The sequence below is a fragment of the Culex pipiens genome, chromosome 2 (assembly GCF_016801865.2).
Source record: "Culex pipiens pallens isolate TS chromosome 2, TS_CPP_V2, whole genome shotgun sequence".
Classification (NCBI taxonomy): domain Eukaryota; kingdom Metazoa; phylum Arthropoda; class Insecta; order Diptera; family Culicidae; genus Culex; species Culex pipiens.
The window spans coordinates 204,405,604-204,420,603 of NC_068938.1; the positions used below are offsets into that span (position 1 = coordinate 204,405,604).

Here is a 15,000-nt window from a genome sequence, read left to right on the forward strand (position 1 = left end):
AACGTCGTTCTCCGCCATGTCCTGTATTTGTGGGGGTGGTCCTAGTCCGATTATAAGACGAGTCAGAACGGGGGATAAACATGTTTGTATCAATAATCCTCTCGGAATTACCTTCGATTTGCAAAATGGAAGGACACATGCGGAGGTAAATCCCAACGTCCAATAATATCGAACCGAGCACAACCGCAAAATGCAGAACATCCTTACGGGTTCACCCTCTGTCCGGTATCTTGTGGTGGTGGCTCCAGAGAGGATTTATCGACATGATGTGATTTTTCCGAAGCAATCTGATCCCCGGTATGGAAACAAATCGAATTGAATCCTCGACCGAACCCGGACTACACTGGCCGGGGAAAGAGTGATTTCAATGTTGGTGTCAATTTTAATTTACTCTGCTAAAGGAAAGTCTTCTTTGGACTGCTGTATAAGGAAGACGGAGGTGCTGGGAAAATTTCCTATTATTCAATTGGGACATGTCTCATAGTCTTCGATAGCAGGACGTGTTCTTCCAGTTGATTTGATAACGGAATCGAATAAGAACCGGTGTTTGAACAAGATACTGGATACTGAATAGAACGCAACAAGTGAGTTATCTTTATTTGTTTAAACAACATTAAGTATACATATTCAGTATGTATTTTGAGCAGGCATTACCATTATTACGTTCGACGACGACGACGTTCGAAAAACCCGACCTATGAAGGACACCACTATTGCTATGGCAACCGTTACCATTACAACAATACTGGTAATATGTTTCCTCCCAAAGATCGCAGCATGAATTTTCGGCTCAAATTCGGTACAATTTAGTTTCAAGCACTGCTCGCAAAACTGTTGGGTAATGTTAATTTCATCCCTTTTCGAGTATCGATTCAATTCGTTCAATTTAAACAGTAAAGCAGCCGTCTCGAATGAGTCCGAACTTATAGAATAGACCACCTTCCCCGAGTTTGGCTCAGCGTACAAGCCTATTCTACGGTCAGACCCTAGAAAACCGCGCATCCAAACCATCAAATTTCCATTCGAATCTTTTTCAACATTCAAAAAGAAACAGTTCACAACTGGTAAAAAGAGGGCGTAATCCTTCATGCGAAAGCTTGTGAGAAAAACTTCAAGCGAGCTTTCATTTTGGCAAAGCTTCCGAAAATCTTTATAATACGTGTAATAATCGACAAAATAAAACTGTGATCGCTGAACTAGTGCAGAAAATGTTTCATGTGTTGTGAAGGAGAAGTTTGGTTCCCGAGATAAGTATGTGCACTGATTACTTAAAAACACCAATCGACTATGCGCGAGTAGTAACAAAGTGACGTAAATTTCGATCATCACGACGACAAAATCGAACTCATAATGGTTGAAAACGTTAAGCTGTACTTTAAAAGCAAAGGAATTCAAGTTAATTTACTGTTACAAAACTTAGGCAAGTGGGCGTTCACTTAACCTTTCTGATGTTAGGATAACTAAATTAAAAGAGTATTCGACTACTCGAATCCCTTAGAAAATGTTCATTTTCGACAATCAAATAAATCGGATAATTGAATCACGAAAATTCAGATAATTGAATCATGAAAAAAATCGTTTTCTTTATTTATTTTTTTTGTAAATTATCGAGCTTAAGTATGACACCCACACTACTGAGTCCTATACAAATCATCGAATAATGGAGGCAGCAGATAATCCAGTCGAGCAGTTCTCTACGGAATCGGTCTTTTTTCTTTAATTTTAATTTTTGTATTTTTTAATCCGGCTGAAACTTTTTTGGTGCCTTCGGTATGCCCAAAGAAGCCAATTTGCATCATTAGTTTGTCCATATAATTTTCCATACAAATTTGGCAGCTGTCCATACAAAAATGATATGTGAAAATTCAAAAATCTGTATCTTTTAAAGGAATTATTTGATCGAGTTGGTGTCTTCGACAAAGTTGTAGGTATGGATATGGACTAAACTGAAAAAAAAATGATACACGGTAAAAAAAAATTGGTGATTTTTTATTTAACTTTTTGTCACTAAAACTTGATTTGCAAAAAAACGCTATTTTTAATTTTTTTTATTTTTTTTTATGTTTGAGAGGACATAAAATGCCAACTTTTCAGAAATTTCCAGAATGGGCAAAAAATCTTTGACCGAGTTATGATTTTTTGAATCAATACTGATTTTTTCAAAAAATCGAAATATCGGTCGCAAAAATTTTCAACTTCATTTTTCGATGTAAAATCAAATTTGCAATCAAAAAGTACTTTAGTGAATTTTTGATAAAGTGCACCGTTTTCAAGTTATAGCCATTTTTATGTAACTTTTTCATTTTTTATAATTAGTGCCCATGTTTGCCCACCTTTGAAAAAAATATTTTTGAAAAGCTGAGAAAATTCTCTATATTTTGCTTTATTGAACTTTGTTGATGCGACCCATATTTGCTGAGATATTGCTATGCAAAGGCTAAAAACAGGAAAATTGATGTTTTCTAAGTCTCACCCAAACAACCCAACATTTTCTAATGTCGATATCTCAGCAACTATAGGTCCGATTTACAATGTTAAAACATGAAACATTCGTGAAATTTTTCGATCTTTTCGAAAAAAATATTTTCAAAAATTTAAAATCAAGACTAACATTTCAAATGGGCGTAATATTGAATGTTTTTTTCATTTAAAAAAACTCAAGCTAGTTTCAAAACCTCTGATACTCAACAAATTAAGGTGAAGCCGTTGATCATTTTCGAAGAAAATTAATCATCGCTATAAAAAATTTTGCATTAAATTCAATTTAACGAATTTCACGAATTTTAGCACCAAAAGGAATCAGCATGTGCCGGTTGTTGCCTTCTTGAAGCCACTGAAGGAATTTTTGATCTAAATCAATTGTGCTTTAAAATTTATATAATTTTGTGGCACAGTCATTGACGTCCTAGTTGGTAATTATTGATTAATGACGATTTCCATAACTTAACAAGGAATAGGATAATCGTTACCAAAAGGAATCAGCATGTGTAGGGCACTATTCTAAACAACTTGTTGAAGGAATTTTGTCAAAATATTGAAAGCGACGCCAAATTTATATCTTTGAAGGAAAAATCATGACAATGACGGAAGTCTTCACGTTAAGAGAAGATTAAATGTGCTAAATAACGTAATTAAATAAAATATAAATAGTATACTTGCATTTGCATGGCTTATCATAATGTTTCAACAATGTTTTTTTTATGTAAATATTTTGGGCTTTTCTAAAGCTCTAATCTCCTAAACTTGAAATTTCTCCAAAAAGGAGGAGTCAAAGCAAAACTTTTCATTTTGGTGTGAGTTGACATAGATTTGCATAGTTAAAAAAATAAAGTATGAGAAAAAGAATTATTGTTTTGCTAGATAATTTAGTGACTTGAGAACAAAATCTTTATTTTTTTTCGTTCATTCCACAGGTCATTTTGATATATATTTGTTTTACAAAAAAACGTCACTATTCGTTCTTTCCTGTCCTTCAAATACACCTACTACATCTAATCATCATCATTTGTATGTTTTTCATGAATTCAGTGACTTGACAAATTATTTGCTTGTTTTTAGAAATTGAAAAATGCTTACACATACCCCAGAAAAAGGATGTAAGGTAATTATTTTACAAGAAAAAAATCATTTAAGAAATATATGATCACTAAATAAAATAGTAGTTCAACTCGTTAAATTGAAATTTTCCTAAATCGTTTCGAACGATCTTCCAAGTGATGCCCACACAGCAGCCAAAAATATCGCAATCACTAGCAAAACTGCACCAACATGCTTCCACTGCACCCTCCTCCCCTCGCTGGGCTGCCGCCAAATGTCCTCAATCTCGGTACAATTTCCCATCAAACACGTGTCACAAAACTGCTGCATCAAGAGATTTCCATCCTCGGAGGACAATTTTATCCTTTGAACAATCCGGTACTGTTGCACCGACAACTGCGTTGTTTCTTCAGTAAGGTACAGGATACGACCGCCGGAGTCTCGATCCTTGTAGGAACCCATGATGCTCTCCGAGGTAAAAATTCCAGTAGACTTTGCACGTAAATTGCCCTGGCCGTCCTTCCAGAGGTGGAAAAACTGGCAGCTATCAAAAGGAACAAACAGCATAAGTCCTTTAGATGGCCCGGTTAAAAACAGCATCTGAAGCGTGTGTTCAATGTTGCACACGAGTTTATCCTTTCTAATGAAGCGTGAGGGTTTGGTGATTAACAGCTTTGATTGTTTGAGTATCTCCAAAAAGTTGTCATATTGTGCCGCGGAAAAATCCGGCACTCGAGTAACATTTTTGCAGTTATTTGCATACACCACTGTACGATTCAGGACGACAAGTATCCACAGCAGGAAGTAAACCTTCATTGTGACGACAACTTTTAAGTGTGAACCTTAAACACTGGTTCTCAGTATAAGAATGATTCTCTTACTGTCACTGGTAAAACAAAAACTGACCTTTTGTGTAGTACATTAACTTGAAACTAATCTCTGTTATAAAATCTTAGAATACCCTGCATCTCTGAATGAATCCATTAGTTATGCTTTGTTATCGAATTCTCAATGCTCTAAACTCTGGTCAATCTTTCACGACTAGCCGTCTTCTTTTTCAATAGTTACTTATCGTAAACCGGCGTAACGTTGTATTTTTTTAGTTTTTGACACATTATCAATTTGAGCTATTTTAATGCAGAAAAATTACTTGAAAAAATATCAAAAATGTCAAAAATGTCAAAAATGTCAAAAATGTCAAAAATGACAAAAATGTCAAAAATGCCAAAAATGTCAAAAATGCCAAAAATGTCAAAAATGCCAAAAATGTCAAAAGTGTCAAAAATGCCAAAAATGTCAAAATTGCCAAAAATGTCAAAAGTGTCAAAAGTGTCAAAAATGTCAAAAATGTCAAAAATGTCAAAAATGTCAAAAATGTCAAAAATGTCAAAAATGTCAAAAATGTCAAAAATGTCAAACGTCAAAAATGTCAAAAATGTCAAAAATGTCAAAAATGTCAAAAATGTCAAAAATGTCAAAAATGTCAAAAATGTCAAAAATGTCAAAAATGTCAAAAATGTCAAAAATGTCAAATATGTCAAAAATGTCAAAAATGTCAAAAATGTCAAAAATGTCAAAAATGTCAAAAATGTCAAAAATGTCAAAAATGTCAAAAATGTCAAAAATGTCAAAAATGTCAAAAATGTCAAAAATGTCAAAAATGTCAAAAATGTCAAAAATGTCAAAAATGTCAAAAATGTCAAAAATGTCAAAAATGTCAAAAATGTCAAAAATGTCAAAAATGTCAAAAATGTCAAAAATGTCAAAAATGTCAAAAATGTCAAAAATGTCAAAAATGTCAAAAATGTCAAAAATATCAAAAATGTCAAAAATGTCAAAAATGACAAAAATGTCAAAAATGCAAAAATGCCAAAAGTGTCAAAAATGCCAAAAATGTCAAAATTGCCAAAAATGTCAAAAATGTCAAAAATGTCAAAAATGTCAAAAATGTCAAAAATGTCAAAAATGTAAAAAATGTCAAAAATGTAAAAAATGTAAAAAATGTCAAAAATGTCAAAAATGTCACAAATGTCAAAAATGTCAAAAATGTCAAAAATGACAAAAATGACAAAAATGACAAAAATGTCAAAAATGACAAAAATGTCAAAAATGTCAAAAATGTCAAAAATGTCAAAAATGTCAAAAATGTCAAAAATGTCAAAAATGTCAAAAATGTCAAAAATGTCAAAAATGCCAAAAATGTCAAAAATGTCAAAAATGCCAAAAATGTCAAAAATGTCAAAAATGTCAAAAATGTCAAAAATGTCAAAAATGTCAAAAATGTCAAAAATGTCAAAAATGTCAAAAATGTCAAAAATGTCAAAAATGTCAAAAATGTCAAAAATGTCAAAAATGTCAAAAATGACAAAAATGTCAAAAATGTCAAAAATGTAAAAAATGTCAAAAATGACAAAAATGTCAAAAATGTCAAAAATGACAAAAATGTCAAAAATGACAAAAATGTCAAAAATGTAAAAAAAAGTCTAAAAATAAAAAAAAATTAAAAATGTCAAATGCTAAGAAAAAAAAGTAAAAAAGTTAAATAGTCTTTAAAAACAAAAAAATGACGGAAGACAAGATTAAAGGTGTATTCACATTATACCGCATCCGCAGCCGCAGCCGCATCCGTATAAAATTTGACAGTACGGACGCACAGTGCGGAAGCGATTCCTCCAACGCATTTCAAATGTGCCCATTCACACTGTTCCGCATCCGTATACGGATCCGTACTTTGGATACGGATGCGGAACAGTGTGAATGGCTGCATATGAAATGCATTGAAGAAATCGCGTCCGCACTGTGCGTCCGTACTGTCAAATTTTGTGCGGATGCGGCTGCGGCTGCGGATGCGGTATAATGTGAATACACCTTAACAGTAGGTCATCGAGACACACGCAAGATTAAAATTCTGGCATGCAAGTCGAAATCCCATTATTTTTCTTAAAAATATTTCCCAAACATCATCAATTCATTGAGTGTATCAACTTACGATAGTTAAAAAAGTTTAAAAATATATAGAGCAAAACTTTACTTAAACTAGGATAAAAAGCACTCTATTTTACGGTTCTTATTCAATCATGATATGACTCGTGCAATTGAGACAAAGCTTTTTCAGTTCCCCCTAGAATTGGGAAAAAATCGAATATCGTAGCATGACAATAAGAAATATGAATGGTAATGTTACGATTGAAGTAACCTTTGTAAGACAAAGAATATCTTCTTAAACCTTCACTGTTTTCAAAACATTTTTTGCTGTGAAGGCCAGCTGACCTACATTTCATAAGTCAATGTCCTTTTGACTTTGTGTTACTTTTACACTGTAAATAAATCGCAATGCTTAATCTTCATTTAGTTAAAATTTTATTCAAAATAATTGCGATTACTGAGTCATCAAGTTTTGAAGATTGAAGGTAAGAGTAATGTCGATGAAATAAACTCTATTTATTAATTTTTTTTTTTTTTCTTGCTGGCTGTGAAATACTCCAATCTAGACTATTCCCTAAGGAAACACGTATCGCCATCGTGTGTCTGACGAACCTACCTCAAAAATTACATTAGCATGACCAGTAGACAAGAAAGGGAAACTGCTCGTTACATGTTACCATACAACAAATAATAATCTGACCTGCTAGTAACCCGAGCAGGGGTGAATAACACGGGAATACCAAATTTTGGTATTACTTGGGCAAATAACAGCGACCAAAATGTGCCCTTGGTTGCCCAGTAATAGATGGTAAAATACCATGAAATCATACCAAAATCTTGTATGTGTAAGGGCACAACAATACCAAACCATGTTATTCCAAGGGTAAAATAATACCTCAAAATAAAACCATTTCAATACCAAGTTGAGGTCTTCTGGATTTTTGAACATTGCTTGAAAACCAAAACTTGGTATTGCCATGGTTTTATTTTTAGGTATTCCCGCGCCCTTGGATAATCATATTTTGGTATTTCTGTGGTCTTTCACATACATGATTTTGGTATGATTTCATGGTATTTTACCATCTATTACTGGGCAACCAAGAGCACATTATGGTCGCTGGTATTTGAACAAGTAATACCAAAATTTGGTATTTTCATACCATTTTTAGTGCAACAGTTGCAGTTAGTGAAAAACGGAAATTATTCATATGCAACAGCCAAATCTACTCACCTGATGATTCCATGTTGTTATTAGTGATATTCTTCACCACACCGAATGCATTTGTCATTGATGAACGGCCTGTGCTTGAAGTTCTTGAAGCTTCTGACAAGATTGAAAAATAAGTATTATTAAAATGAAACTGAATTGAAATTCACCAAAATTCATTAATTTGTCGATTGACTCGTTTTTCAAAGTATTTGGTTATCCCGACTTAGAGATATTTCAACGTTTTCGAAAAAAATATTAGTGGGTATATCACACTAATTTTTAAAATCATCTTTAACATTTTTGTGTTTCAAGTCATTTTAGCGCAAAATTAATTAACTCGTAATTTTTTTTAACAAATTTCCCATAGTTTCAGAGAAAATTGATGAAACCTTTCAATATTCAAATAATACCAAAATGTGCCATCCTGACTTAGAAAATTTTCCACAATTTCAAGACATTTCTATAGGAGGTATATCAAAAATGTTTAAAATCAAGTTTGAAATTTCCGGTTTTGAATGAAAGCATTCGCTTTGAGACATCATTTTAGCGCAAAATTAATTATTTTGTCAAAATTGGTCAACATTTTTCCATAGTTTCAGAGGAATTTGATAAAACACTTAAATACCAAAATAATACCAAAATGTGCCATCCTGACTTAGAAAATTTTCCACAATTTCAAGTCATTTCTATAGGGGGTATATCAAAAATGTTTAAAATCAAGTTTGAAATTTCCGGTTTTGAATGAAAGCATTCGCTTTGAGACATCATTTTAGCGCAAAATTAATTATTTTGTCAAAATTGGTCAAAATTTTCCCATAGTTTCAGAGGAATTTGATAAAATACTGTAATACCAAAAGAATACCAAAATGTGGTGTTCGATCATTGACAAATTCTGCAATTTTGCAATATCAAAACAATACCTTAAATTGGTATGATACCGCATTTTGCTCTTGCATAATCCTTAAGACAAATTTTAAAGGGTCCAGGAATACCAAAATTTGGTATTGATACCAGAGAAAGGTATTATTACGCATTTCCCTTGTTATTTATCCATGCTCGGGAAAATAACCACGATTCGTTTTTTTCTTAAATTGGGTTTGCTTCGTCATTTCCTCACCTTCGGTACAATTTCCCATCAGGCACATGTCGCAGAACTTCTTGGTGGCATACATTTCATGTTGCACGGTAAAATTACCCGTTTTTGTCAATCGATATTGTAGCACCGATGGCAGCAGCGATTCAGCTATTTAGTAAACGCGTTCGCCGGAATCTGGATCCTCGTAGAATATTTCTAATTATTATTATTCCTTTGGAACTTTTACGAGTGCTACCAAATGTTTTCCTTGAAGAGGCAATTAACCTAGCTTTCTTAGCATACTTCAGCAAAACTTTTTGATTGAGTTATCGAAGTCTTCCATCTGCAAGTAGTGGATTGATCATTTATAACTTGCAGTTCTATTTCCTGATGCTAAAGAAACTTTCTTTCCAAGGAAAACATTCTCATGTTCTTGGTACTTGCAAGAGGCTTATCCCCTGAAGAAGTAAAAGGATGAAATCGAATATTGCAGCAACACATTCCACTAATCCCGTTCTCTAGTTCATCAAAAGCGGAGCAAATCCCCCAAGGGGCCATATTCCAATTCGTCTTTCAATATTCACCGAACGTCCCCTCAAAGATTACATCACTCACACTGGAGTGGGCATGAAAAAAGGTACAGCAAAAAAACACCCAACACCATGTTACATACTTCCAGGCGAACACGACCAATTGAAAGAAGAATCACCTCGCCTTCGGGATGGGGAGCCCATTTTCTCTGGCCGTTGGCCAAGCACATAGGATCAGATATAGCACACATCTTCTGCCTGCTTCTTGGAGCTTTCCAAGGTGATGACGCAAATAACATCTCCTCTACCTCCCTGGGAGAAATGTGAGCTTCCTTTGGTCGGTTGGAAAAGATCAATCTAGTTGAAAGCATCTTCTCGAAATGGGACTATTTTTCTTACGGATGAAAAATATTGGATTTGTCACGTTTCATATTGGTTCTTAAGAGAGAAAAAATACTTATAGGGTAAATATATCCATTTTAGGCCTAATAAGCGATCGTGTTTGAATGATGCTCTAAAATTCTTTGTGTAAATATGGGTATTCGGCGCCGTCGCTCCGTGCCATACTTTCATACACTTAGGAGCCCAGGGCGGCGAAGTCCTTGTAGATAAAAGGAAGACACTAGTGGTTGGTACTAGCAATGGTGGCCGACAGCTATAAAGTCAACTTCGTTTCGTTTGAATGATGCTGGATAATCTGGAGTGTTCCTTGGAATTTACTAAAACCAACGAGCAGAGCAACGTTTTGTGAACATTTCTGTTTATTATCACTTTTATTAAAAGTTATGCAATTCCTTTTACAAGCATTTTAAAAATATATTTCCCAAATGCATTCTAATCAGTCGAATGCATTGGGCCACGCCCATTTTTCTATTTTCAGCTTAGTTCTTTTGTCTTCCAGCGCTCTGCTTAGTGCTGCAAAAATTGATGAAATTTTAAGCGAACACTCACGAAAAGTAGCATTCATAGCGAAAATTTTCTGGCATCACTGGTGCACTCCAACAGGCGCTGCTGGTGGTGTTGGTGGCCACCCTTTGTTCTTTATTTGCCTTCGCTTCATGCTCGGGTTTTAAGCCTTCGATTGGAATGGGTCGTCAAAATTTGAACGTCAAAAGACTTGGCACGTTTGTTTTTTTTGATGGCGCTTGCTCATTATTTACATGTTTCGGGATTATTTTTCAAGTGAGTGACTAAATAATGTTCAAATGAACAAGTTGACGGTAGTTGGAAGCAATTTTATATCTCAAGCGCTTTGAAAACGTTAGCGCAAGTGAAAAGATATTGATGGCGATTTTCGTTAAGCAGTCAACCTCTCATCTTGCGTGTGGATGTGTGTGCCACCAAAATGATGAGATTATGATCAAAAGTGCATTAAATTTGATCTTTTTGGCCAGAAAATGGCATGATTTTGCGTGCTCACTTGAGGCGGTGCTGTTGCTGGTAAGTTTATAGCCTAAATAGTTTTTCTGGAGCTTTAATCGAGCGTCAAACTCTTCAAATGACGAAGATAGGTGTTTGATTAGAAAGGGCATATTTCGATTTTTTGTCAATTTTAAATTTAGGTTGCTCAATTACATTACATTACCAAAATCATTTTCTCAATATTTCACCAGCGCCATTTTGGCTGCCATCTTGGAATTTGAATTTCCAAATCATTTTTGATCATTTTAAGATCATATTTGAACCTTTGAGCTCAATGACCTCAAACAAGACAACAAAATGGTAGTCTTTTTACGATTCGGTTATTCGAGGATTAAATTATCCAAAGTTAATGTTAAATTTATCCAAAGACTTTCGATAATCGAGTCTGGACTGTATTGTAAGAAACGTTTTACCTATCTTCTAGGTGAATTGAACTAGTTTCTACTTTTTTCTAGACAAATCCAGCAAAATCTACCAGCCCAAATCCCGCACACTGCTGCTCCGCATGATATCCATATCCATAAAATTTGCACCCCGGACAAGCTCGGAAATCCCCTTCCCCAGGGAGCGACCTGAGTGCGAGTAGTTTCGGTCCTTCGGCTCTGTGATGGACTGGACATCCTTTTGCTTTCTACTTTGATGATTTTATGTAGATACTAGCACGCCTCTGCAAGACATCTTCAATCCCAGCCCATGAATAGCGTTGCTTTCATGTAATTCTAATCAATTTGGGCGCTCTTGCTCGGAAATTATTGCGCCTGAAGTTATGCAACGAATTTCTAACAAGTTTTTGTTTTCAAATCTCCCGAATTTCTAATTTGAATCCCAACAGAAATCATCAAGATTGAGAAATTTACCGGTAATATCTCAATAATTCAAAAGACTTGCGTCTCAAAATGCCACAACTTTCTTTCGCGAGACAAACTGTACTTTCGTCAACAACCACAAAGCGCTAGAAGCAGCTGTCAGAATTCCATGCCACACTCTACCTCTTGAGCACTCTTATGTTGAGCGAAGTAGTGATTCAGTGCGGAAAATGCACCGACATATTCAGACAGTACGAGATGTCGAGACAGCAGTTTTAAGCCAGCATTTCAACGAAAAATGAGAGGTGATTGTAGTAACCCTCGTGCAGTCCAAAGTTAAAATTTCAAAATATTTCGAAATATTTTGAAATTCAACCAAAATGCTCAATTGAAGGTTAACTGCTCAGAAGAACAGTCTGCGGTCGCCCTTCTTTGCGCGGTGGTGAAGCGTGAAAACTGCAATGCAAATGGGAGGTACGATCCTTGCACTTTACTGCTGCTCGGGGGATGCACAATGTGCCCCTTAAGTTTCCTACAACAGTGTCGGCAAAAGTTTGCACTTTACAGCTTAACCGCTGGAATTGTGGTGACATAGGGCCTTGTTGGAAAGCTCGCACATGTCGTGTCAGTCCCTAGAAAACAGCGTCAATTGTTTTGGAAACAGAGTTTGTCAGATTTCATGGTTCGACTAAAGCATTACCAATTCTTAATTTTTCAGCTTGTTTCCTATTGTTGATGCCCTTAATGAGAAAATGTGTAGTGATGACTTGACTTTTTTTCGTATTTCTTCATTTTCCTATTTTCCTATTCAGATTCGAGTTCTGTAACCCGATTTTAGTCAAATTTGAATGGTTAATTGTCTTAAAAATAGTCAAATGCATTTTTTCAATTTTTCATAACGGCCGCCATCTTTGATTTAAATATTCTAAATAACTTTAGAGTAGTTCCGGTTTCCCGGAATTGCTACTAATGTTGTTTTTTTCATTCATTTGAATGTCTATAACATTTTTCAAGATATTATTTTTTCGTTGCTCAAAACCCCAGAATAGTTTAATAATCATAATTAAAATTCATTCATGCGAGAAGTTATGCTACATTTCTCATTAACATTTTTTTTTTTTTGCTTTTTTTCAATTTCAACTTTAGGATGTTGGCGGGTTTATGTATCAAGCTTCGTTTCACCTAAAACAGCACGCTACTAGATATAATTAGAGGTTTCATTTATGAAGCTGACCATGATACAGCTCAATTCATAAATTGATATTACCATGATGGGTTTGATGAATATTTTAAAACCACATTTCCTGCGGTGTTGGCAAATGTGCTAACTTTACACTTGTATTTTTGAAAATGTTTATAAACTGTATATAATAATTTTAATGTTACACTTGAAAAAAAATATTAAAATCCTTGGACAACAACAATATTTTTTTCGAAAACAAATATTTTAAAGCAAAATAGTTTACTTTCCCGTTAGCGTGCACCCACATTAAAATGTGGTTAGAAACTTTGCTCTCCATTCTCCGGCCAGCCCCCCCGGAAGCACTTTTGCGTAATGAAACGACCGTGGTTCCGGAAAGCTCGGTTGCAACATTTCCAGCGCTCAAAATATGGCTGCCTGCTTATGTGTGGGTTGGTATGATTACATCACCATATAATCAAATTAACGTCCAAGTTTAATGGTCAAGCCATCAAATAACGAGGAAATCGCGGAAAACGAAATGGTGGACCATCCGTCGTCCCGGTCAACCGGACTCGGGAACCATTTTCCGCATCGAATGCAAAATTTGTGTGCGGCGCTGGTGGCTTATTTTTGATGAAAAGAAAATTTTGGCAAAACGGACCCCGACTGGACATGACACGTGCATCGTTCGGGTATGTGGGAGGTTTGGGTGCACCAAAATCACGTCCGACCTTCTCAATCGGAGTTCAATTTGGCAAATTTACAGAGTGCCTTGTGGCAGCCCCAGCAACTCCAGGACATTCGTTTGCTGAACGATGCATACACATTAGAAGGGATGATATTGTGAAAAATGTGACAAAATTAATCATAACAGATACAGAAATACAAAAATACAAAAATACAAAAATACAAAAATACAAAAATACAAAAATACAAAAATACAAAAATACAGAAATACAAAAATACAAACATACAAAAATACAAAAATACAAAAATACAAAAAAACCAAAAATACAAAAATACAAAAATACAAAAATACAAAAATACAAAAATACAAAAATACAAAAATACAAAAATACAAAAATACAAAAATACAAAAATACAAAAATACAAAAATACAAAAATACAAAAATACAAAAATACAAAAATACAAAAATACAAAAATACAAAAATACAAAAATACAAAAATACAAAAATACAAAAGCATAGCATAGCATAGCATAGCATTACGGGTCTGCACCACGCTGTAGGGGGTGCCACAATGGTCAATTCAATATTCTTAGACAATTTGATTGCTGCCCGGTACAACCAAAAATATCTAAGAACGGAAATTTCCACACTGTGCTCCAAGGCTACGCCCATACAGTCCCGTGGGGATTTGGGAGGGGATGTTTTTGTTGTTTACTAGTGGCAAAAGTGCAGGGAACCCATGCGACTTTTAAAAGTGAACGGAATATTTTTGGGAGGTTTGGAATGGGGGTTAAAGGAATTTCATCGGGCCGATGAAAATGGTTGAATGCGTAATGTATTACATGATTTGGATGTTTGTAAGTGTAAATGTTAGTCTGTAGTGTATTATCTAATAAGCATATAGTTTTGTAATAATAATAATAATAATAAATATTATAAATATGGTAAATAAAATAAATTTAAATATAATCAAGATGATTCCAGGAAGCTGTAAAAAATAGCAGTAAATTAAAATCTAAATGCTCCAGATGGTTCCCATGCTGTTTTAGAAAGATTCGTTAATTTAAGCAATTTGATGATATATGGTATGAGGAGATGGTATGTTACAGGAAAGGTATAGGATGAGGAATAATATGAACATGTAAATAAATAATCATTTAAAATACAAATGCTCCTGATGGTTCCCTTGCTGTTTTAGTAAGTGTCGTTAGTTTATGTAATTTGATCATATATGGTATGAGGAAATGAGGATATAAAGGAAAGCAATACGAAAAAAAATAATTTGAACATTCAAATAAATTTACATATCAGCAGCTAAATTGAAATTAATTCCAGGAAGCTGTAAAAAATAGCAATAATTTTAAAACAAATGCTCCAGATCGATCCATTGCTGTTTTTTAAAGCATCGTTAGTTCATGCAATTTAAATGTATATTTTATGGGAAAATAGTATGATAGAGGATTAGAAAAATATAAATAAATCATATAGTGAATAGATACATGTTAGCAGTTAATGTAAGGAAGCTGTGAAAAATATAAATATAAATATCCCGTGGAAACAACGACGCAGGCCAAACACGATCGAAGCAGGCCTTGCCTCGCAAAGAGCAACGACGAGACTGG

The 15,000-nt window shown here is 34.4% G+C and overlaps 2 protein-coding genes across 2 annotated transcripts in view; one reads left to right on the forward strand and one right to left on the reverse strand.

Moving 5' to 3' along the window:
• The window catches only part of LOC120416379 (uncharacterized), a 49,612-nt gene extending 40,768 nt beyond the window's left edge, over positions 1-8,844 (reverse strand). The window contains exon 1 of the mRNA XM_052707079.1: positions 8,790-8,844. Within this exon, the coding sequence (XP_052563039.1) occupies positions 8,790-8,844 (55 nt within the window). The remainder of the gene's footprint in view (positions 1-8,789) is intronic.
• The window catches only part of LOC120416350 (protein LTV1 homolog), a 155,283-nt gene that overhangs the window by 77,884 nt on the left and 62,399 nt on the right, over positions 1-15,000 (forward strand). The gene's annotated exons all lie outside the window — the stretch shown is intronic.